The sequence below is a fragment of the Daphnia pulicaria genome, chromosome 7 (genome assembly GCF_021234035.1).
Source record: "Daphnia pulicaria isolate SC F1-1A chromosome 7, SC_F0-13Bv2, whole genome shotgun sequence".
Classification (NCBI taxonomy): domain Eukaryota; kingdom Metazoa; phylum Arthropoda; class Branchiopoda; order Diplostraca; family Daphniidae; genus Daphnia; species Daphnia pulicaria.
Window position 1 is genome coordinate 16,353,198 of NC_060919.1, and position 24,810 is coordinate 16,378,007.

At 42.9% G+C, this 24,810-nt stretch overlaps 3 protein-coding genes across 4 annotated transcripts; 2 read left to right on the forward strand and 1 right to left on the reverse strand.

The window, feature by feature from the left end:
* The first annotated feature begins 474 nt into the window (after window positions 1-474).
* LOC124348870 (protein bric-a-brac 2-like) lies at window positions 475-5,304 on the forward strand. The gene is made up of 10 exons (XM_046799231.1): window positions 475-958; window positions 1,200-1,346; window positions 1,414-1,615; window positions 1,683-2,207; window positions 2,291-2,748; window positions 2,814-3,356; window positions 3,425-3,488; window positions 3,559-3,680; window positions 3,761-3,984; window positions 4,053-5,304. Exons 2-10 carry the CDS (start codon window positions 1,200-1,202, stop codon window positions 4,408-4,410), a joined length of 2,643 nt encoding a protein of 880 aa, XP_046655187.1. The 5' UTR covers window positions 475-958; the 3' UTR covers window positions 4,411-5,304.
* A 2,489-nt stretch (window positions 5,305-7,793) lies between these two features.
* LOC124348891 (frizzled-5-like) lies at window positions 7,794-12,483 on the reverse strand. Its single transcript, XM_046799271.1, has 5 exons — window positions 11,874-12,483; window positions 10,860-11,577; window positions 10,221-10,475; window positions 9,611-10,150; window positions 7,794-9,539 (listed from the first exon to the last, which is right to left on the reverse strand). The coding sequence occupies exons 1-5, from the start codon at window positions 12,136-12,138 to the stop codon at window positions 9,146-9,148; spliced, it is 2,172 nt and encodes a 723-aa protein (XP_046655227.1). The 5' UTR covers window positions 12,139-12,483; the 3' UTR covers window positions 7,794-9,145.
* Window positions 12,484-12,716: 233 nt separating this feature from the next.
* On the forward strand, window positions 12,717-18,844 carry LOC124348971. 2 transcript variants are annotated; one of them, XM_046799402.1, is made up of 7 exons: window positions 12,717-13,017; window positions 15,177-15,277; window positions 15,355-15,473; window positions 15,546-17,094; window positions 17,161-17,647; window positions 17,732-18,256; window positions 18,330-18,844. In XM_046799402.1, the coding sequence occupies exons 4-7, from the start codon at window positions 16,934-16,936 to the stop codon at window positions 18,699-18,701; spliced, it is 1,545 nt and encodes a 514-aa protein (XP_046655358.1). In that variant the 5' UTR covers window positions 12,717-13,017; window positions 15,177-15,277; window positions 15,355-15,473; window positions 15,546-16,933; the 3' UTR covers window positions 18,702-18,844. The 2 variants fall into 2 exon arrangements, with proteins under 2 accessions (XP_046655358.1, XP_046655359.1); XM_046799403.1 differs by lacking the exons at window positions 15,177-15,277; window positions 15,355-15,473.
* The last annotated feature ends 5,966 nt before the right edge of the window (window positions 18,845-24,810 follow it).

Below are 24,810 nucleotides of genomic sequence, written 5' to 3' on the forward strand. Positions count from 1 at the left end.
ATTGGAAAACAGAAAATCTAAATTAATAATAAAAAAGTAAAGCAACAAAGTTGACTATTAATTGAGCTACTTTAAATCATAGCGTTCACAAGTCACGCGAGAATGGAAATAGGGAATCGTGTAGTAATCATAATCTATCACCGATAGCATTTCAGAAAAAAATAAAAAGTGCCGAGAGGAAGTGGGTAGAAGGAGGGTTGATGAAAACGAGGACAAAGGAAAATAACCGGGGAGAGTAACCCGCCATTTTGGAATGAGGGAGGGGACACATCGGAATAGAGAGGAGGTTTAAATAAAACAAAGATCAGTCACTATCGAGTTCTGTTAAATTATTCATTCCCAGCGCCACAAGTGTCGGTTCTGCGAACCAACCCGTAGAAAAGAGTAAGCAGACCGGTTCGTGGCTAACGGATATTTGCAGTTGCGCTGGTCGGCCGCTAGACATGAGCGTTGGCTTGAGAACGGTCATCTCTATTTTAATTCTCCCATCCCCGTTGATCTCGCACAGAAAAGCTTTCTTCTACTCCTGTGTCTGGTAGAGAACTGTTGAAGAGTAAAAGAAGAAAACGAAGAAGAGAAAGAGAAAGAAGAGAGAGAAGGGGAAGAAGAACAGCGTCAAAAGTCAGAGAATCAGTGTGTGTGTGTGTGTGTGTGTATATGTGTGCGTGTAAGGTCTTGTTACCCTTACGAAATATCCCGGCCGACAGATTCTCACACAAGTCGGATATTTTTCAGTAAAAAAATAAAAATAAAAAAAAAAACCTTCCGTTCTCTTTGACTGGACACGATAAGCGTCGCTTTGCCATTTTGGATTTTTTTGTGTGTTGTTGATCCGTTTTTCCAGCTGCTTTACCTCTCGGTTCGGCGTCGTCCGTTCTGTGTGTGTGTGTGTGGCCCCAATTTCTGGATAATCCTCCATTTTTTAATTACGGATAACTCGATTGACATAACGAACGAGGTGAACTATTTTCGGGTTCTTTATCATAACTTTTTTCACCTTTTGGCAGGTGTGTCTGATGTCAAGTGTTGGTTGGGGAGAGGGTAGAATGGAGTGAAAGAAAGAGATGAAGAGGAAGAAGAAGAAGAAGAATGAGGGGATGGGGATGTTGTGAATTGTACAAAAGATAAAAGTTGATAATTGTGTGTTGTGTCAGTTTCTCCTTTCTTATATGTAAACTCTTGTGTTTTCCTCTTTGCAGATGGCTTTGGGTATAGGGGACCAGTTTTGTTTGAGATGGAACAATTACCACTGCAATATGACGTCAGTGATAAACCAGCTACTGGCTGAAGAGGCCTTTGTCGATGTCACTTTGGCCTGTGATGGTGCCAGAATCAAAGCTCACAGAGTATATTGCCCTCATACATTTCCAATTTATCGCTCAAGGTTTACTTATTCGTTGGCTTGTTGCTCAGGTTGTTCTGTCAGCCTGTTCCCCCTATTTTCAGCGTGTGCTGTTGGACAATCCTTGCAAACACCCTGTGCTGATTCTTCCTGTGGGTGTGGGCCATGCTGATTTGAGAGCCATTGTTGAATTCATCTATAGAGGTGAAACCTACGTAACCAGGGACCAGCTCTCTTCAATAGTTCGAGTGGCAGAACTTTTGAAAATCAAAGGTATGCAACGTGAAATCATTTCATGGCTATTTTTTAAATTAAAACTCAAATGTCATTTATTATTTAGGGTTATGTGAAGTGTCACAGCAACAGAATGAAACTCAAACAGTGGGTTCTGTGATGTCACACACACTGCCACTCCCACCTGTGGCAGATCACCAGTCTGGCCCAGGCCCGGGAAACAATGGCAACTATACTAATGTGGTCAACGATTCCTCAATGACTACTGTGGCAGCTTCCCTAGGAGTACCCAACAACACAGTTGTCTCAATGGCAACAATGACCCAGCCCATCAATCAGTTAATTTCGCCGGGACAGAACAGTGGTCAGGGCCAGAGGCCTTCGTACTCGCCGTCCTACAGGGGTAGGCCTAGAGGAAGGAGACCTTCCGGTTCTTCTGGTTCCGGTCGTGGAGGATGGACTGGAAATAGTGGAGAGAAAAGGAATGCAACAGCTGCCGGGCTTAACTCGGGTGGTGGCGTACGACGTCCAACTCGAGGAACCTATCGAGGCTCCTGGCCCAGTCGATCGCCTTCCAAAACGTCACCCACAGGTTCCAATCAGAGTACTGTACAGGGCAGCAGTAGCCAAGGTAACGATCGCATTTGCCTAGCGTAGTTTCAGTAGTTAAAATCAAACCATATTTGTGTCATTGTGTTTTTCTAATTGGGTCAGATTCGGTCGATTTAGTCCAAGACAACGACTCGATGATGGTGCAAACGCCACAATCACTACAGGGTAATCCGGGCGGAGGAGGAGGGGGAGGTGGGGGCGATGTGGGCGGCTATCACGCCAATCCTTCAGCATCGAATACCCCCGTACATTCTGCACCCTCATCACTTGATTCACAACCGCAAACGACAAATCTCTACGACACGAGAGGTTACAACAGTCCAGTGGCACTTGACCATTTGCCCAGTCCATGGCAGCATCACCTGAGTCAACATGCATCTCACGCTCACAACTTCAGTCCGGGGAACGCCGGCGGCAATTCATCGGGTCAACAACAGCAGCAACAACAACAACAACAGGACCGTTCGTTTAAAACGGAGCCTGGTGGAGGCCACGGCGGAGGGGAATTTCCTCACGCATCCGCCGTTCGGAGTGAAGCGTCGGTCAATGACTCTGATAGGGTAAATTCATTAGCTAATTCGATCTAAACTTTCGGTAATCTAATCGAGTTTCCCGTCCTGTTTAGAACGGCCATGACGATGGAGGAGGGTTGACGGTGACGCCGGAAATTTTGGGCTTAATTCCGTCGCACATTACCATGCACGGCCATCACCCACATTCGCATCAGCAGCAACACCAGGGACACCATTCAGGTGGCAGCGGTCAGAACACGACCGACGGGCCCATCGGCAATAACAATGGAGACGCTGCGAGTGTTGCTGGCGGTGGTAGCGACGGCGGAGCGTCGATGAATGCGGTCAACGATGCTCCGACTAAGAAAATGTACACACCGGAAGCCATGGAAGCAGCCCTGGACGCTTTACGTAACGGCAGTATGAGTTTGACGCGGGCGGCCGCCGCCTTTGGGATTCCATCCACAACACTATGGCAACGAGCCCACCGGCTCGGCATTGACACACCCATGAAGAAAGATCCTTCCAGCAGACATTGGTCCGAAGATGATCTCCGGCTAGCGCTGGATGCACTCAGAGCTGGCAGAATATCAGCCAATAGAGCTTCCAAGGAGTACGGAATTCCTAGCTCTACCCTGTACAAAATAGCCCGAAAGGTAATTGAATTCTAATTGCATTTTACTTATTCAATATGATATTTTCATTTGCAATCGTCGATCAATAGGAGGGAATTAAATTAGCAGCTCCATTTAATGCCTCGCCGACGACTTGGAGTCCTGATGACTTGGGTGTGTTCCAGCTGTTTCATCAAAAATTTAGATTCTTACTTTATTCATGGGCTTTTTATTGATTAAAAAGGTCGAGCACTTGAAGCAATTCGAGGTGGCATGTCCGTCCAAAGAGCAGCTACACAATTTGGCATTCCGTCCGGGACGCTTTACGGCCGTTGTAAGCGGGAAGGCATCGAACTAGTTCATAAGGTAAAGAGCCTTTTTTGTCGTTTATTAGCTTTATCGATTTATTTTTCGTGGGAATTCATTTCTTTTTTATTCTATTGCAGCAAAGTTATAGCGGGGATCGACCGTGGTCCGACACGAACATGACGGACGCTATGGAAGCGGTGCGGCAGGGGGAAATGTCCATTAATCAGGCAGCCATCCACTTTAATGTCCCTTATTCGTCACTGTACAATCGCATCAAGAGGATAAAAGCGGCAGAAGAGGCCGGCGAAAGTTACGAAGCAGCTCTGGCCGAAAGTGGGCCGCCTCCTGACGATGGTGATGTGTAAGTGGCTCCTGAAATTGATTTTTTCCCTCCTTCATTATGATACATGTCCCTTGTTAATTCAACAGGTACGACGACGATTTGGACGAGGACGATCCTATGATGATTGCGGCCGGCAGTGGCGGAGGAGCCAGTGGTGGAGTGACTCCTTCGCCGACATCACAGGGTCACGCTCCTCAGCACCAGCAGCAACAGGGAATGGGTGGCGAGCCGTCGCCTTCTCCGTCGTCCTACAACCCGGGCGGTCATGTTTCTCATACACCTTACCTGACGAGCCACGTACCTGGTCACGTGACGATGACTTTGCCCGTCATGTCGACCGGGCCCGTCCCGCTCACAATGGACTATCAAGCCTACGCCCACAGCCAGTCTCACGCCACTAACTCGTCGAGCCAATCGTCCGGTGCTGTCACCTATCCGCAGTAAATTGAAATTCGAGTCTCCCGATCAGGGCGGGGTCACCAACAATTTCTTTTTTTTTATTTTTTACGTTTCTCTACCCCCCACCTACACACACTATATTTTTTTAATACCAGGTGAATGGTTCCAAACAAATGTTGTGCATGTGTTGCATCTACGTATATCATTTCCGCTCCTTTTTCCCTTTTTTTAAAAAAACAACCACACACACGACACATTCGCTTCCGAAATTTAAGAAAAATTTATTATTTTTGGAGGGTTACACTGGAACTTGTGTCGATCGAGTTTATATATAATATAATATATAAATAATCGAGATGTGAGTATGGGTTCAATCACGTCTTGGTCGATTTTTCGCCTCTAATCGATTGATTTAAAAAAGAAAAAACGAAAACAAAATTATTTTTTTTCCACCATTTTGGACGAGAAAAAAAGCAATTATTTGTTTTCCGTTTTATTTTATCGGAATTTATTCACCTTTTTTTTACCGCCATGCGGAAAAATGGATTTACTTTAGTTTTCTTTTCAATTGGATCTGAAGAAAAAAAAAGAGAAAAATATTTGAAGAGTCGAGAAAAAACTTGTTTTGAGTGTGTGTGTGTGTGTGTGTGAGTTTGTACATGTGTGTGCGTGTTTGATGAATCTCCTATAAAAGAAAATAAGAAAGCAATCATTTCTACTCCCGGACCCAGTTCCCACCCCAATCCCCTCCACATTTTAATTTCAATATTCAAAACACACACACACCTTATCCTCCTTTCTCTTTCCCGTGAACAAAATAAAAATAAAAAACACAAAAAAAATTATGTTTCCGTACAAGAAAAGGATGAAATTTAATAACGCGCGCGATTGATTGATTATAGTGAAAATACACACAACTATTTTTCTGTTGAAAATGTAGATGGCGTCCAAAGAAAGTCTTTTTCAAACGGTCAAGGCGAAATAACAAATTTAAATTTAATTCTAATTGGTCCTGGAGGCTTAATCGTGGCGGATTTCGTTATTGAAGTAATTATCTGTGGGTTTCATGCAAATGTTTACTTTCATCTTGTCTAAGTAGGTGAGACGAACAATTTGATACTAAAATAATTCTGATCCGTTCAGCGGATGTCAAACGCGGACGAGAAAACCGCTTTGATCGTTTTTGCAATTTAGATTAAGGGGGAAGGGTTTGATTTTGAATAGTTAAAATTGAGAAAAGTGTCGTCTGCATTTATTTACAAAGTTTAAGATAAGGTTCAAAACGGATGATTCAATATTCAGCTAAAGGTAAAATTTAATTTGAAATGATTAAATGTATTGCTAGTTGTCACAAGCTTTATGTAAGTCAATCTGGAAAGTATTTGTGCTGAAATGTGAAAACATTTTGGTAAACCAATCTAAGTTGTGAAAGAACATAATGAAAGTTGTTTGTCAGCAAATCATTTCAAGTTTATTAGGAAAACAATCATGTAGATATTAGAAAACATGGTAAACATCATATTTCATTCATATTTTCACAAGTTTTCTTGGAACTGTACATCATGCTGCAGTATTAATCATTGTTATTTAACATAAAGTAAATAAGTCAACAAGTTTCACTTTGCAAATGCAATTTTAAACATTTTGCATTTCTTGGATGAAGAATGACTTGCCGACAAACAACTTGTGTTTCACAAATCAGATTATAAAATGATTATAAAATCAAAAAAATGTTTAAACTTTAATTTCTATCAAAGCAAAAGTGCAACTAGAAAATGTTATATGAGGGACCTACCGCGGCACCTCCTCGTATTAATTTTTCTTCCCCTTGGAATTCTTTAAGTCTCAAATGACCGGACAAGCTTTCGTCTAAATAACTCAAGGCGTGTAGTACAACCTTGATTTCGACTGACGGTTGAGTGATTCCTCGTAGGCAGTTTTAATTACAAATGCAGATCGACTTTCATGCATCATCCGACCGTCATCTGTCATTTCCGTTGCGTAGTCCGTACAGAGAGAGAGAGAGAGAGTGTTATTAGATGGTGCATATGGTCGGAGGAAAAGCTTTTTCAGGGGGGGGGTTTATATATATGTGTGTGTAAAAGGGGGGAGGGTGATGGGGTGTATAATATTATATCACCCCTCGACAACCACGAAACCCCGCCCACCAGTTAATAAAGTGTGTGTGTGTAATCAAACAGCAGCAGTTTCTAACCGTTTCCGTTTAATATATCGGGCGTCTTCTCATATGGTTTCCAGATTCCTCCGACCAGCCTGGTTTGATCCGTCTGCACACACACGCAGCTTTTTTGTCATCATGTGTCAAAAAATTGATAAAAGAAAGAAGAACAAAAGAGAAGAAATGTATACACATATATAAAGATAAGGCACTTGACAAGCTTCGGATCAATAAGAAAACTTTTCCACTATATACGTGGTGTGCGGAGGCTATAGAAATAACAATAAATAAATATCTACTGTATATACACACACACCCTCCGCCCCCCCCCCCCCCTCCAAGTCTGTTCACGTAAACACGTCTGGAATATAAAGAAAAAAAAAAAAAAGTTTCGAATGAATTGCGCATGCGTTTATATCTCCCCCTCTCTCTCGTTTTCTTCTGTCATTGCCGAGACAACAGCCATTCTCATTTGAATATCCCAATTCTTTATTCCAACGCGCCAAGCCGGAGCAGAGAGCTTGGCTTGGCCGATCTTCTTTAATGCGAATGGTGCTGGGCCCTGCCCGTGTGTCAGCTGATGAATCACCTGTCGACTGTAAGAGTCTCAAACATATACACACTAGACGTATATAGCCTATGGCCATACGTCTCTCACATGTATAGTGGCTAGCCTCGCACAGTTTTTAATCAACTTGATTACACCAGCTGGATGTGCCATACAGTTTGGGGGAAGAAGAAGTTTCTTTTGTTGTACGCTGCGTTCATAAATCAAACGTCACGCTCGCATGAATTTAAATCCTCTTGGCAGCCTGTGGGACGAGACCCAATGACGCGCTATTTATATAATACACCAACGACGAGAGATGTGACAAAAGACGGGCTAAATGTCCTATAAGACAACATTCGTCTTCTCTTTATGATTGTTATAAGAAGAAGAAGATGAATCGCAATCACGCCGCGTGTAACAAAAAAAGTCTTTGTGCAATGACTGCAATCATTCACGTTGGGGTGTTATCGTCCAACTGGGGGACTGACGCGCTGTCTACCACCGCAGCGAAACTTTTTCTTTGTCCCAGCAGATCAAAAGAGATGAGGGGAAAATGTTTTTTCGACGTCTATAACTTAGACAAAGTATAGAGCCGATACTACTAGACTGGGGCTGCCAGCAGAAGAAGTTGCTGGTTCTCCGCCATTTTGAACTACGTGATTTCAAGTTAAAGAAGAAGAAGAAAAAGCCACAAAAGGAGAGACGGGAGTTTTTGTTTATTATCGCACTCGATACGACGGTTTTGACAAAAACAGGTAGCGCTTCTTTCACTCACGTAAATAATAAACAAACGGCAGCGGGGGGGGAGAGAGAATTCATTTTCACTATTTCAAACCGAGCCCCCAATGCTGATGATGGAAATGTTGTACACACACACACATACAGACACAACAGACACACACACACACGTACAGACATGAAATTATTATTATTATTACAACGACGCAGATTCGTATACTTATTTTTTTGTCGATTTGTTTTTGCATAATTAATTCATAAGCGCTATGTAAAATATAGAAAATATAAATATCAACAAATGGCGCACACACTTGGACACGGTGAAAATAAAAAATGTTGTTGTTGTTGTTGTCTACCTGGTCCAAAAATGTTTTCCAAAAAATTTAAAAGAAGGGGATTGCGTGACTAGAACTGAGGAGGCAAGAAGAAGAAGAAAGATTACAAGGAGCCACAAGATAATATTTATATAGACAATCAAGTTAAAAAATATTTATATTATGTTATAGTTTAAGTTTACTATTTATATATATATATGTATATAAGGTCGTTGAGTTCAGCGTTATATTGTCCATCTGTGTGTGTGTGTGTGTTGAGAGAGTTTTGAAGGGGTTGTCCAAAAGTGTTGACATAGCCTGCGCATCCTCACACACACACACACACACAAACAAAACGCATCTCCGATTTCTTTTCTCTCTCTCTAGCTGGCCACCACAAAATATTAACCAGAATTGTATGTGTGTGTGCAGTCGACGAAGAGAGTTGACTCCCCTGTTGATGACCGGATCATCTTCACCTTTTTTCCACCGAAAAAAATGTTTTTTTTTTTGGTTATAAAAGAGGAGAAGCTTTTGAGTTAATCCGTCATTAATGATTGGACTTGAACTTGAAAAAAGATTAAGGACACAACTTCTTCGATTCTCTTTTTTCTGCTTAAAAAGAAGAAGAGTTGTGGTGGTGTGGGCTTTATAAGCTTTAGCTTTACGTTTCTCGACGTCCCTTGGCTGTGGCTGACACACAGGGATGGATTGTGAGAGGATGGGGAGGAGGACCGGAGGGGAATCCGCACGATCAATACGCGACCCCTACTACTTCTCTCTCTCTCTCTCTTGTTGGTTCAATGGTAGAGGGAGAGAAGGGAAAAAGAGGATGAAAAGAGAGAATAGAGGGGAGAAAAACTTGGTCCCCTAGCAACGTTAAACTTGATGAGATAATGTTTGAATTCAAGTTATTCAGATTGGAATGGGGAGGGGGATTCCTTGCGTGCACAGGGCGGAGGCTGTGGCGGATGAAAAAATTAAATTTGGGTTTTTTTTTCAAACGTGACTCAACGGTGGCGCTTTGTACGTGCTGCCTAGATGACTCTGAACGCTCTGCATCAATGGCTGTTTGATCAGACTGGACGATTTGTTACTCATCGGGTAGGGGTGGTGATGATGCTGGCCGGGCAAGGGCGGAACGGTGGGAGCCCCCATCAGTTGGCACTGCTGCTGTTGCTGCTGCTGAAATTGTTGTTGTTGTTGCTGTAGGGACTGCTGTTGTTGATGATGATGATGGTGCAGCTGTTGCGGCTGTTGTTGTGGATGCTGGACCGACGACTTGGGTCGAGAGTGACACAGACGCCGGTAGAATTTGCGCCAAGAGTCCAGCGTCTTGTGCGACCAGATCCAAAATCCGGACGTGATGCCCACGACCAAAGTCATGAAATACCTGGAAAAAAAAAGGAAAAGAAAACAAATATGACGTTTGGCCCAGTCACAGAAACGAACAATTTCACTTACTTGAGCATAAAGATGGAAAAGTCAGGACGTGATTGATAGGATGGCAATGGTGTCGCGTCCGGAGAAGATGGACATCCGGAACAGGTGAGTGTCCGACCCCATTCGACATGAAAGGCCACTTCGTAGGCGTAACAGCCCAGCAAAATGGCGGCTGGAACCGAGTAGAGAACGCTAAAGATTCCGATGCGGATCATCAATTTTTCCAGCTTTTCGGCTTTGGGCCGGCCCTGCTCTTTAAGTACGCGCCTGATGCGGGCCAAACCAGCCAATCCGGCCAGCAGGAATCCACCGCCTAGGAGCAAGTGGAGGCCTAGAGGGAAGAGGACCAACCAGCGGAGTAACGCCGTCTGCTGGACGCCGACGTGGCAAACGCCGGCCAAAGAATCTCCATCGACAGCGGCCATCAGGAGTGCAGCGGCCGTTTGGACAGCCGGAATAGTCCAGGCCACTAGGTGGAAGTAGGGAGAGCATCTAGCGATGGCCTCACTTCCCCATTTGCGTCCAGCAGCCAAGAACCAGGTCAGAGACAGGATCACCCACCTGGACAAACCGTAAACGTCAATTTGATGGAAAACTTTTTAAAATAAAAAACCAGTTCCGTCACACGTACCACAATCCGGCGGCCTGTCCGAAAAAGTAGACGAGTAAGAAGGTGACGACGCAGGCCGGACTGGAAGTGGAGCTGCTGACGCCTATAAAACTGGCTCCGGTTCCAGTGGTGATGAGCGACGGAGCGGCGCCGTAACGGATGGCGTTGCCTTCGCAGGCAACCACGTCCCGGCCACCGACGACGATCCTCACCAGATAGCCGAGACTCAGACCGACGTAACAAGCCGACAGAAAGATCAATGGTCTTTCTGGATACCTACACACACACACACACACAATGGAAAAGGAAAATTAATAAATTATTCATTCCAGTTCATTATTATTAATAGCCAAGGGCGGCGACAGACACGCCAACAACCAAACAAAAAACAGATCCGATTCCGCCGACATGGGCGGATTCTCTCCGTGCTGCCACCCGATCACATTTTTAAAAAATTCATTGTGTAACAAACGCCGGCCTCTCGCGCTCATTTTCACAGTTCTACTGTTTCACACAGGCCACCTTCTTTGTCTTCCGTTTACTGATTTGAATAACAAAACAGAAAGGGATTTTTTTTCGATCCGGTTTCCATTGGCGACCGAATTATAACGAGACAGCAGTCTGCGGGTGGGTTACATAACGATCCTGATGACGACGTACCTGAATCGAGGGCGATCGATGAGAAATGTGGCGAAGGTGAGGGCGGATGAGAGGGCGGCGATGGCGGCCCAGAGTGCGATCCACAAGGATGCGAACCATTGCTCATCTTCGGAGAAGAATGGACTGGAACAAGGTAGCAGACAGTTGGGGATGCCTCCGACGCTCAAACTGGAACTGCGGTTGTAGCGGCCGTCGTTGGGTCCCAGCCGGATGAGAGGCGGACGGCATTGGCACTCGCAGGAAGTGGATGAACTGCCGGAATTCATCAGCAATTCATCCGGCGAGCAAAGACGTTTGTTGGGTCCTTTGCAGTTGGTTTTGGGATGCGGAATCAATCCTGGCCGCTGTTTAGGCCTGTCCAACGGCTCCACCGATTCCGGCGGAAGCGGTAAAAGCTGCGACGGAGGAGGGGCGACTGTCGGCGGAGGTAAACTTCCGTTGCGGGCGTCCATGCAGAGATTCTGCGGGTCGCCAAAGTTTGGGAATTTGTCGCATTGCATCCGGTCTGGCCAGGCGAATCCGTATTTGCGCATTAAGGGAGCACATCCGGATTCAGCCCGCAGACAAACGGATTTGCATGCCGGGATCGATGTCGGGTAGTCCTGGATGCAAATGGGAGCGTAGATGGAGCACAGGAAGAACCGCATGTCGGGCGAGCACTGGATCTCCACCAAAGGCCAGAATTGATGCACTTCCAGTCCTGCCTCTTCTTGGGTTTCTGTTGAACGAACGAAAACGATAAAAATATATAAAAAGAAAAAGAGAAGCATGTCGTCATCAGATTACATCCACGGCTTTCCAAGGAATTCTCTCTTGTCCCCCCCCCCCCCCCCACCCAAAAGGATCAAAGAGATTTCCTTCCAGTCCAAAGATAAAAGACTCTGTCTCGGAAGGGGCCCCAAAAAAAGATTTATAATGAACTTGTCTCGGAACAGAGAGAGAGAGAGACGTGGTCGTGATTTATTCATTCACGATAGGAGAAGAGAAAAAGTGAACATGTATATATATATTTACCGTGATGCAGGGAGTTGGGCATGGACGTCCAGTTGTAGCCGATCCCTCGGCACATGGGGATGGTAATCTCTTCGCAACGGGCGTCTTTCTTGACGGCCAACACTGGACTGCTGCTGCCACTATTCCCGCTGTTACTTCCACCGCTGATGGCACTGCCCAGTTGGCCGGTCGCAGCACCCGGTCCCGATGTTAATCCATCAACCGACCAAACGGTCCAACAGCACAGCGTCAACATCGCACCCAACCACAACACGCCGATGGCCATGGCTCAGAGTCTTTGGACGGGATTACCTCCCGAAAGATGAACGATCCGAAACAAACAAACCAACAAAATCGAACGATAATCGAAAGTGTTCGATTTTTTCCAGCTCACACGGGATTCACTTGGCTCTGCATTGACGTGAATCGTCGACTTCCCTTTTTTGATTATTCTAATTCAATTGGCATTTGATGCGTTTTTTATTTTCACTCACGCACACTGGACACACACTAACACACACACACACGAAAAACACTTTTGATGTGTGGAAATTGTTTTGTTAAAATACAAGTGAATGTGTTCAACTAAGGTCTCTGCTGGACCAAGACGTTTCAACGACTGTCGACGATTTGTTATCCTCACACGGCGTGTGTGTGTGTGTGAGGGGAGTGAAAAGGGGCGGAGCTGTCGACACGCTAGTGACATCTGGCGGCGAGATTTTTTAGCGCTGGCGCAGTCGACACACGAGGCGTTCGTGTGTGTGTGTCACACTTTGTGTGTTCATTTTTCTTTATTTTTTATTCTCCCTCCCCTTCTGGAAAAATTTTCCAAGTGTTCACAGATGTGGAAGAGATGAAAATGATATTCCCGTATAATTTAATATGAAAATGGTGTGACAGAGATGGGGGGAGGGGGAGACTCCAGCAGCAGCAATTTGTCTGCAGCAGACGACGTTCTCTCCAATTACCAGACTCATCATCAAGGTATGAAATAAGAAAAAGAAAACAAAAGGTAAAAAGAAACAACACACACACGGAAGGGACTTTTTTGGAGCTGTTGGGGACTGCATTCATCCGGATTCACTTACTCCGCCCACCTTTTTTTGAAGTAGTTTGACACGTCGAACGAAGGAAAACGAGTCCCCCTTGGATGGTACACATAAAGGTAAAAAAGCTTTTGTTTTTCTTCTTCTTCTTTGCTATTCCATTTGTGTCACTGTGGTCAATTTAGTCGAGATCAAAATCGGGGGGTGGGACGACCTCTCCACCTGACCTCTTCCTTGTGATGTTGATGAATCAAAGGTGGAAAAAAGAAAGAAGTTCAAAAGAGAAATGAGAGTTGGGGGAGGAAGCTCCTTATATTTCCAAAAAGGGCTTTTTTTCTCAATGTAGCACCTGTGCTGCTATGGATTACGGACAATACCTGTCGAATTTTTGTTAAGGACACGAAATGATTATTCCCTTCGAGACTCGTCAGTTTTGATTGTCATTTTCTTCTGCAGAGAGATTATTCTCGGCCATTAGTTGCGAGAGTGACTGGACACTATGAAAAGTGACGAAGGGAAAAAAATGTAGAAAAATTTATTTTTATTTTTGAGCTTCTGTGGTTTTGAGTGAAAAAAGAGGCTTGACCTCAAAAATGGGACTCTCTCTCTCGCAACGGGGAAGCTGGGCAGCATTTTTATAAATACCCATGTCCACCCAGAGAGTATGTATGTATGTGTATATATACGTTGTCTCTCCGAGGGTGAGTAAACAATTTTTCTTTCCTGTGAGAGATGGGCGAGTTATTTGTTTGAGGTGGGCCCCCCCTGTTTACACAATGGGCAAAACAGACAGACAGCAGGGCCAGCAGCTATAGGTTAGCAGCTCCACGAAAAAAGTTGGACACAAAAGGTGTCTTGTGGCCAGCAGCTTCCGTTTTGATTTGAATCTAACCACACAGTTCTCAGTGCAGCTTTATTTTTAGTTTTTCCCTAATGATGAGATGGGGGGAAATATATATTTTTAAGCTGGCTCATGATTATTTGACTGGGTTTTCTCTGGAAAGGATCACTCAGAATACAGTCGAGAGAAGATGTATACATAACAAACAGGGGGCCAGAGTCCTCAGACTCGCGCATTATAAACATATACAATTCTATATAGGCAGCAACAGCTTGTGGAATGTACTTTATATATTTTTTCGGATGAAATTTTCTAAAGTCTAACGAAACTCGTTTATATGTTTGTGTTGGGGCCGATCAACAACAACTTGTCCGACATGGAAGCGTCTGTGTATATCAGTGTCGATCGATTTATCTTATCGGCTTTGACCGAAAACTTTTTTTTTTACAAAAAGTAAAAAAATTAAAATTTTTCTTTTTTCCTTCTGTATTCTTTTGACCCGATAAAATGTCTGTGTGTAAAGATGTACACACAGACACACACATCGGGTGTGTCGCTTTTTGACAGCTAGCTGCCTGGGAGCCTTTGATGGGTTGTCATGTTCACGAACTGATATATTTCCTCGGCTCACATGTGTGTGGACATGGGCGCGATGGCGTTGCTCTTAATTCAATCCCAGTGTGCGCATGTGCCTTATCGCAGAGTTGAAATTGAGTGTTGACAGGTCCGGAACAACGCCCCATAATGTCTAGAGCTGCTAGCTATACAACACTAGCTGAATAAAGAAAATGTACATAAGAAGAACTTGAAATTGAATAAAGAAAAAGAAGATAGGAACGATGTTGGTTTTTCTTTTAAGGAAATAAATCTTGGGTCATAGCACAGTGATGTTGTTACTTGTATCAACATTATGGTGGAACCTCCTTATATGCAAAGCTGGGTTGCCTTTAGAAAAAATGTCTTGTTGGTCTTGTTGAGAGACTCAACAGCTCCCAAATTGGGTAGGAAACTCTGGCAACACACATTTCGTTTTTTTAATGCAAAACAGAAGAAAAGAGCTGCTGAGAAGCTTTACGTGTTTCTAGGCACTAAAGTGAGTCACGTCTTTACACCAGCATTTTTCATTCGAGCTCCGATCCCGTCTATTTTTATTTTAAAATCCCGATAAATAAAAATAAAATCAGAGAATATAAATAATGAAAATGAATTAGTTTTATATTGGCTGTCTAAAAAGTGTGTAAAAAGTCTCTTTCTTTATTTATTGAATGAGAAGGGGGGATTGAATTTATCTTTTTATTTATTTGAGTACTCCCGAAATGTTATCAGTCGTATATTGAAGAAACTCATCACCTTGTTTATGGCTTCTATCATTTCCGATTTACGAGATGTAAAAAAGATTTCTTTATTTTTTAACACACATTTTCGTGTGTTTTACAGTCAATCAACTTCAGCAGGCTCTAAAGATTGAGCGTTAAAAGTTATTGATCGATCTAAACTTAGCCACGGACTCTGTACCCCTCGTCAGCCACCCAAAGCAGGTAGAGAGAGAGGCTTTCAGTTTCGTAATTATTCAAAGGGAAAATCTAGTCTCTAATGAGCTCTTTATCTTATATAGCTCCAAGACTGGTTGGGAATAAAAATTCACGAGCTCGTGAATTTTTGATTGGCCATCATCGGCGACGATCAAAAACACGGAAAAGTCATCACCTCGTTAATGGGATTATTCTTTCAATCGTGTGAATACGACCAAGGGAGAAAAGTCCACATAAAATTAACTTGTTTCTTTTTTTTTTTCTTTTTGAACAGTCGATCAATTCCCGGGATCGCAGACGACAACAACGTTCCTCGTTGACTTTTTTCCTCGGACAAGAAATTCGCGTGACCATCAAGTCTCTTTGAGCCAAAGGACATGAAACCCTCCAAGTTTCATCGCATACAATTTCTTTGGATTTATGTCAAATTCATATTTCGGAGTAGTTTGGTATGCAAAACTAGAGCTAGCGCATTACCTGTTTGTTGCACGTCAAACTTTCCTAGTCTTTCTTAGCTCATACTCTTTTTTTGTTCAAAAGTTTTCGATTGCATTTCCGTAGGGATTCAATGGCGAGTGGCAATTCAGAATTTTATTTTCACTTGATGACTGTCAATCTATTCTACGAACGATTAGAATATTTATCTGACGTTGATATCAGCGATAAAATGAGACCATTTCTACTCTCCTGACTATTAAGTTGCATAATAGGTCCATGAAGGTAATTTGAAATCGTTTCATCATCTTAAACATTAGTTGACAGGCAATTCCTCGAATGGAACCGGGTCGATGGATGAAATAGAACGAGAGAATCGACCAATTCAGGCCGTCCCTCAGTGACTGTTATTCAATTGAGGCAATACGTACTCGATGCACTCCCGAATTTCATCACGAACGCGCCTTTTTGGAGCCTACAAATCCAAATAAAATTAGAACTTTGAACGAAACGCAGAGACACTTGTGATGGTGACTCACATTATCTCATTTCCACAGCCGATTTAGCCCCTATTCTATTTTTATTAAATGGAATAAGTGAACTATACAACAATAAAGGGGGGATGTGGAAAATGAATAGTTGTCTGTCCGAAATAAAAGCTCTTTTTGATATTGGATGCGGATTCAGCAGCTAGCTATTCTTTTCTTCTTCCTTTTCATCCACAACTTCTCTCCCCACCCTTGTTCCTATTTTTCCGTGAGCGTTAATGGTTCCTCCGGGATTTATACCGAGCGGCCGTGCTTCGCTCGCCCTGCCTTCGGTTTATTTTATCAAAAGATGTATTGCGTGGCAAGAGCAGCATAAGGAGAGAAAAGAGGAGGAGAGAAAAATGGTTCGATCCAATGGTCTGTATAGTATAGTTTTTTTCCCCCTCTTGTCTAGCCAGGGGGTTTTGTGGTGTCTATAAAGGAATCAATAACCGTTAACACGCGTGAGCTTGGATATGTGTGTGTACAGTGTGTGAGTGAGAAAGATGAAAGAAAAGAAATCGACCGATTGGAAAAAGATCTACGATCAGCGCCGTCTAACGGTAGAGTCGCACACCATTGGGCTTTATTTTTCCCAACTGTCAAAAACGCTTGAAAAGGGCCCCAAGATTCATGGGCCGCTTGTGTTTTGGTTGAGAGTTTGTTTTTTTCGCGGCGCCTAAAAGAAGAAGAAAACATCATGTCGTACTCGCCAATGAATGATGCCGTCCTGGCCGGAGTCCCGCGTCTACTGGATGATTTACAGAAACTATTGGAGACTCACGATCATGCAGACATTCTCTTTCTAGTAGGTCGCGAGGAGACGGCGTTCTACGCTCACCGCCTGTTGCTCAACGCTCGGTATGTGATTGTGATGGTTTATCTGTCATTGATTTCAAACATTAACACTTGATGCATGATTTGTAGGTGCAGGACGGCCACTTTCCTCAAAAGAGCTGTGCTCCCAGGCTCATCTACGCAGACCATAAGGTTGCCCAACCACAAGCCAGACAATTTCAAGACAGCTCTGATCTATCTCTACACAGGCAAAGTCCTGCTGGATGACCAAAATGTTTTTGAGATGTGGACGCTGTGCCAGGACTTGAATCTCGAGGAACTCAGACTCTTCTGCGAGGACCACATCACCAGGAGCCTCAATGTGGACAATGCTTGTGCATTGTTGGCGTCAGCCTTGGTCAAAGAAGACCAGCTCACTCTGAGAAACAATACTTCAGGCCCCAGTTTTGTGGAACGCTGTGTCCATTTCATTGGTGACAATGCCAGCGAGTGCTTCCAGACTTCTGGTTTTCTCAGACTATCCAAAGACGCTCTGATTCGACTCGTTTCGTCTGACCATTTGGCCTTGGAAGAGGTAGAAATCTGGCGAGCAGTGTTAAACTGGGCGAGGCATCAGGTATAAAAATCTAATAATATATCTTGAATAGAAGAAGCTGTGGCATGTATCATTAACACGTCTTCTCTTCTTTTTTTCCCCCAGGCTAATGTATCTCAATCTAATACTCAAATGTGGAATGAAGATGAACGTCAACGCGTCTGTCAGTCGTTGGGAGGTGTCATCAATCACGTCCGTCTGCTGTTGATCGACAGCCAAGTGTTTGCCGAAGAAGTTGAACCAACCGGAGCTGTCCCAATGGAGGTCTCCCTTGAACGGTACCGATTAGCTGCCTTGCCGGCCAAATTCCGCGAGCAGCAGCAGCAACAACAGCAACATCAACTTCCCCAACAACAGCAGCAGCAGCCCATCAGCCACGAAGACAAACGACTCCAGCCGCGCGTGCCCACCAAAGCCTTTGCTAATTCGCAAATCCTCAACCGGGATCGCGTTTCGTTGCAGAACGTGCTCAATCAATGGTACTCGAGCACGGCGTTGACGACCCTATCGAGTGTCACATGGAAACTTGTCTTCCGTGCCTCTCAGTACGATTTCTCGGCTTCGGAATTCCACCGCATCTGTGACGGATTGGCTCCCTTGTACATCATCATTCTCGGTCCGAAAGGCGAGGTATTATATATAGAGGTGCCACTATTGGTAATTGAAAACCTTAAAGAAATTGAAATTTTTGTCTATTCCAAAGGTTTGCGGAGGATTTACTGACGTTCCCTGGACGCTCCCACCCGCCAGCCAACCCGTCGTGAGTAATAAGGGTCGTTACATCGCCTCCGATCGAGCCTTCCTTTTCAATCTGGTGGATGGGCACGGTCAGGTGTCTCCGCGTCGATACGACATCACCAAAAAGACGTTTGGCATCTGTTACCATCTCGAATGCGGGCCAATCTTCGGGGCCGGCGCTGATCTCTACATCTCGGATCAGTGTCACGCCAACATGGACTCTTATTCCAACTTGCCTCACTCGTATGACGGCGAAGACGCTTCACCCGACTCCCTCATGGGCGATTACAATTTCTCCGTTCTCGAATACGAAGTCTACACGCCTTCCATGAAATGATAATTTTTAAAATTAGGCCTTATACTTAAGCCAAAATTTAATTCCGTCCGAATTTGCGATAATTTGTCCTCCGCGTCTGTTATATTTTGCGACTCTTTTTTTGCTGGGAAATAAGAAATAATAATATACTGTACCGTTTTTCATTTTTGGTAAGTTTTCTTTTGTGCCCTCTTGACCTGCCGTCTTGTGTTTTCGAGGGGAAAACAAGCACATCCGTCATCTTTGGCTTGTGGGAAACTGTCGGACATGCTAGGCGGACTGTATTGAATCACGATATGTCCATCTGTTGCCGAGTGATCGATCAGCTGTTTTATTTTCCTTGTATGTCTATCCTGGTGGTGGGGGAGAGAAAATCTTTTTTTCTTCTAAAATTCGAGTCGACGACTGTTATTTATGTGTTGTGTGTTATGTGCGGGCGCGCGCGTTCGCTCCGGGGGGATGTTGACAAGCCTTGCGTGACGCATAGCGAGGCGGGTTAATGGGCAAAGCAGTCCAGCTGCCTTGCCTGCCTCTCAGTGTACGCAGCCCTGCTCATTATACACCAACATTTGGTTTCTGTTTCTGTTTCTTTTTTTTTTTTTTTTTTTTATTTTTTTGGGAAATTTGTGTAAGCCCCAGAAATTATTTCTATGCCAGACGCCCATTTTTATTTTCTGTTTTTGTTTTCACGTCATCACAGTCTCAGGCTAGACGACTCCTTTAGCTCTTGTTGACCGAAATAGCTGCTGTTGAACTCGTCGTAAAATACCGATCAGACTCTCACTTCTAGAGTCGTGCTTTACATCCAGCAGTCGGATTACCGACTCGTAATAATCACGTACTGGTTATACATAGCACTGCAGTGCGGTATTATATATATATATGCGTATGCAGGGAAGAAATGTCTAAGAAGGAATCTAATATTCCCGGCCTGTTTGCGGATGACTTGGAACATTTTTTATGACCACTTTGGAGCTCCATGTTTGTTTATTTACGAGCGTGCCGTGGCTTAGGGAGTCGTGTTTATTTTAATGATCTCTTTTTATTGGCTTCTCATGGTGATTTACGAGGGCTATTAAGTGGGACACTGATCCTCTAATCAGTGCGCCCGAGAGTTTCCAGCAGGATATCCCCGTCGAGGATGTGTAAAAGGGATGGATAAAAATTTTTATTTTTTTATTTTTTTAAAGGAAAGATGAAAGCAGGTTAAAATGTGTTTTTTTTTAATTTTTTTAAGGTAATTAATTGTGATTTTGAAAAGGACGATTCGATTTCACGTTCTCTTTATTTATTGAAATATTGACAAATTAATTAAATGTTATTTAATTAATTGTTTTTAATTACTAAAATTAATTAAAATTATTTTACTCATTAAAAAAAAATCAAGTGTTTTAGAAATAAATTTGGCAATGCCAAAAGAGGCCTAATTCTGAAAATGTTGAATTGTTGCAAATTATTCAAATGAGTTCTTTTAAATTTTCTTTTGTATTTTCGTGTGTCTGCAAGTTTCCAGCTAGCGAGGTCGTGAACACATCAAGATAGTGACTTAAACTTTAACAGGATATAAGTGCCCAAATGTGAGCAAACAACGCTGAAAAAGGTAAGGCACACAACAACTTTATTAGCGTGAATCAGACAGGACGATGTAATCTGTGGATGTAGCCATTTTTATTGCACTTGCAAATGTGGTAGACGTATCTGAAATAACTCTCCCGGGGAATAGGGCTCATGAAATTCAGCTCTTTTTGATATTTTGCTACGTTTTTCCTCCATCAGACCACATGTGAGCATGTAAATTGACTAGGATTTCTATTCCTAGAAGTTTATACTCGTCGAGTTTATCTGTGAGAGAGCTCAGGAAAATGGGCCCCACACACGTTTTGTTATTTCTGGGAATGGCCGTGCTGGTCGACACGTCGAGTCCATATCGTCTCGCAGCAAGTCGTTAAACGTTGTGTAGATAGTCGTCTTTTTGGGGAAAAAGCTAATGGACCACATGTTTGTTTCTTTTAAGAAAATCTTTCTCTCTAGTCTCTACCCCCCAACTAATAGCCCCAACCGATTTCGATTGCCAGCTGGAACGATCCCAAGCCCATGAGGTCATTACTGTATAGCGAATTCTATCGATCTGCAATGTCATGCATTTTCTGATTAAAATCTACGATGATTATCTTCTTTTTTTGGTAAAAAGGCAAGACAGTCCTTTTGTGGTTTTCGTAAAATAAAATGTTGTGTGACCTTGACAGCGAAATTGCGTTCACTCCCATTTTTACAAGGGCCCACGGTCTTATCTGTTTCTCGTCAATTACAGACAGATGTTGCATAGAAAAAGACGCAACAGCCAACAGGATGACTTGTTGATTTAACTGAAGAGATAAGACTCTATATACTTTGGGAAACTATGGCGTCTTGTATAAAATTTTCTAAACTTTAAAACGAGATTGAAATCTGTAGAAAACAACTTTTGATTGTCGACTGTGTGTGTGTGTATTTTGATGCCGCATTTCAAACGTTTTAGTGAGGAATTTTTAATTAATCAAGAAAGTCGGAGGTTGGGAATGGCGACACACTTTCGACGGGTTTAATGACTCAAGTAACTGTAGACTGCAGGAAGAAAGATGAACGTCGAGAAGACATTACCCCAGACTTTGATGGATAGCCCTTGACTAGTTGATGGAATTATACAGCAGCTATTTTACTTTGGCAAATTCTTCTTCCTGTTGTGCTATAGCTCTTCAAGTGAATGGGATTTTTGAACATCATTTGCTTCTCTTATTTTCCTTTCTTTTTGTAAAGTTTTATAATATATCTCCATAAACAATTGGTCGCTCATCTTGGCGTCATCTTGTTGGTCATAGTCGTCGATGGAATGTTGTTGGTCTTTGGGTGGAGGAACTTCGGGTTCGTTAGTGGGGCTTGTTGGCTGAGTGTCAGGCGCCTTATTGATTGAACGATCGGCAGCAGACATCGATGCTCGACCCGTTATCTCTTCCAGTGGTTTCAATTGATTAATTTGCATCTCTTCAGTCAGGTTTTCCTGGTTCCTCTGCAGCAACGGCCTGGAGTCGATGCTATCGAGCTGCATCAACAAAACAATCGAAATGACACAGATGGTCTTGGGTGACAATGAGTAAGTGATTTTCATTTTTGTTGGTTCTATCCAAGGTTTCATTCAGGTTATATTATATTCACCTGCTTGTTGAGAAAGCTAGTTTCATTCTTATATAACGGAGAGAGCGTTACAAATGTGTCTGGCGGTTCGGGGAAAATGCTAATTTGACTACTTTCTTATTGTTTCTTCGACCCACTTCATTTGCACTTGCCATTTGACTCGTTAACACGCTTTTTCCACACAATGTACATCTACTTTCGAAACGAAATCAGTGAACTGGAATTTATTTCCAACTAAATTTGCTACCCCCTTTTTTTAAATCAGCTGATTGACCAAGTTTTGAAATTCATTGGAATTATTCAAATTGCTCAGGAAACATTTTTTGGAAAATTTCTTTAAATAAGTCGCTAGATCCTTTACCTTGTTATTACGAATTGACATGATTGGACAAAAGTAGGTATCACAGAGATGCCAGGCTTTAAAGTAAGTCGGAAATAACGGGGTATAATGCCAAGAAAGGCTTATGCACTATATCATGTGACTGTTTTACTAATGAGCATTTGAAGTAAGCTGCTCTCGAATGTATGTGTATAGGTATTTGGGTTATCAGTTGAATATCCATTTTCGTGAATTGAACGTCGCAGTACTAACACACATTGCTGAGGAAGACTTGATCTGGTTTTTCCTTGGCATTCCAGTCTTTACCTTTTATTGAGATTTGAAAAAAAAAGTTAATTTCAGGCTGTCGCGACTCGATCCTTTTCCGCCAGTTTGATTGGTTGGTTTTGCCCAAATTCGTAGTAAGATATTTTGTGAATGGGTAATTACCGTCATTATCGCTGTGGATGTAACGCGATTAACATGCTGCAAGTGTCTATTCAAACAAGGCAGATTCTGGCTGGACGTCTGGTATACGTACTCGGTATGTTGTACAGGCTCCGTGAAACGGCGATTGCAGCATGTAACTACGGGGTATGTTATATTGATCGTTAAATCGTGACTTGTTCCTATTCACGGCGTCTATCCCAATGTTTAGTCGTGTGTTTAATGGTCGGCATGTCTTGAGAAAAAGGAAAAGATTATTTTTATTGATGCCAAAAAAGCTCTCCCTTTCGTGATGCCAAAAACTACCAGTAGTCGAATCCCAGCAATTCAAAAAGTCAAGGATATTGTAATGTACGACCTATTTATGACTGATGCAATCCAGCGCGCATTTCCGAGAATTCTGTCGGAATTCTATACTACTTGTTGTGCATGGCGGCGGGACAGATAGCGCAATCGAATTCCTCAATCGATATAACTATGACGCATTTCGTGCCCGATTGTGGTAATCCTTTTTGGATGTATCCGCGTTCAATTCTCAGTGGAATGTCTCCCTTTCATTTATTGTGGAAATATTTTTTTGATACAAAATTTCCGTGTGAATCGTGACCAATTTTCCTAGTCGTAAAAATTCATTTGAAATGCGCGCGGTTTTTTTGAAACTTTTTTTACGGTTGGAACTTCTTTCTATTGCGCCTTTTTCTCCAGGAAATGCTAAATTTGGATTCAGGGAATATGTCTTTTCTGCTTTGTCCAATTGATTGTTGAATCTACAATGATCGTGAGCCAGGTTACGCTCACGAACGAGCAGAGAGGATGCAACCTTAACATTTTTTCCTTGCCATCACATTTTGGCCAATTTCAAAAGGCATTATTATTTTACAACCAATTTTTTTACGGCTCTCCGTTTCCTGTTTTTAAGGCATGTCGTTTCCGATTTTTACGAGCGACTAGAATTTCACGATTTTTCAGACCTTTTTCTATTTTACCCCGACGACGTGATGCTGAAAGACAAGCGTTAAAAATAGACGTCTTATATACCAGCTCAAGAGAGTATCGATCAAAACGATTGTGTGTACAGCCAGAGAGAAGACGATCGATCGGGTTATATAAACGCTCTGTTGACTTTAAATGTGCTTGAAATCCACTATCCGTCGTTTCCAGGCAACGACTTGAGTCTAATAACGGATGGCCGCACACTTGTGTGTGTAATTCAGATAAATTGCTTTCGTCGTTGCTAGCGTGATAAGTCGTGTGCCGATCATCTTCTCTCGGCGCTTTATGTGTAGACTGTCTCTGCTGTGGAAAAAAATTATGACCCATTCTTAATGGTCATAAAATGTAATTGCGAGTGTACAATGTTGTTGTTATTTTTTTTCCCCCTTCGATACTGTACAACAACAACAACTGTACGGTCTTGTCTACTTTGATGTCCATTCTTTTTTTTTACGATGTCAAAATAATGTGCAGGTTTACGGCTTCCGCCAGTGTTTATACTTCACACGTCTATGTTATACGTTATCTTTGAATAAGTCGTGTGCTACGTTGTGTATATGCTGGTGTAAGCCGGATTAGTATGTTCTCTCATTGATAGCATCGCCGTGTCTCTTTATACACGGTAGCCACGCCGGATTGTGTTAAAGATAATGTACACAAAAACTTGTTTTTCAAAAGACAAAGGAAAGTAAAAACGCAGCGCAGAATCTCATCCATTATTATAAATAAAAAAAGAGTTTGTCTTTGAGATAAAAATCGTTGCGATAGAACACGTCACGAGGATATATAGGGACGTATTCACATGTTCGTTCAAGGGACACACACGAGATAATATTTAGGGCGTCTTGTATTATAAATCCCGGCGCGCAATTGTGAAAGAAAAGGGAAAAAAGTTGAGGCGTTATAACAACGACTTCCGCTTCCATCCGAGCTCAGAAGCCGTTGGAGTGGGCGATTATTTAAAAGGGGTCGGCGAAACTAAAGTGAGAAAGGCGTTGATGTTCATCTTGTTAAACATGCAGGACATAATCTCGCCTTTCCCCTACTATTTTTCTGAGGTTATGTCGGCGTTGGAGCGTGAAATGCGATTGTTTTGACACATTCTCGGGTTTCTTTTCAAGTATCCGTTTTTTTTTTCAGGGTCCTTTGATCAAACACACCCAAGATTTAATTCGAAAATTAAATACGAATTTTTTTATT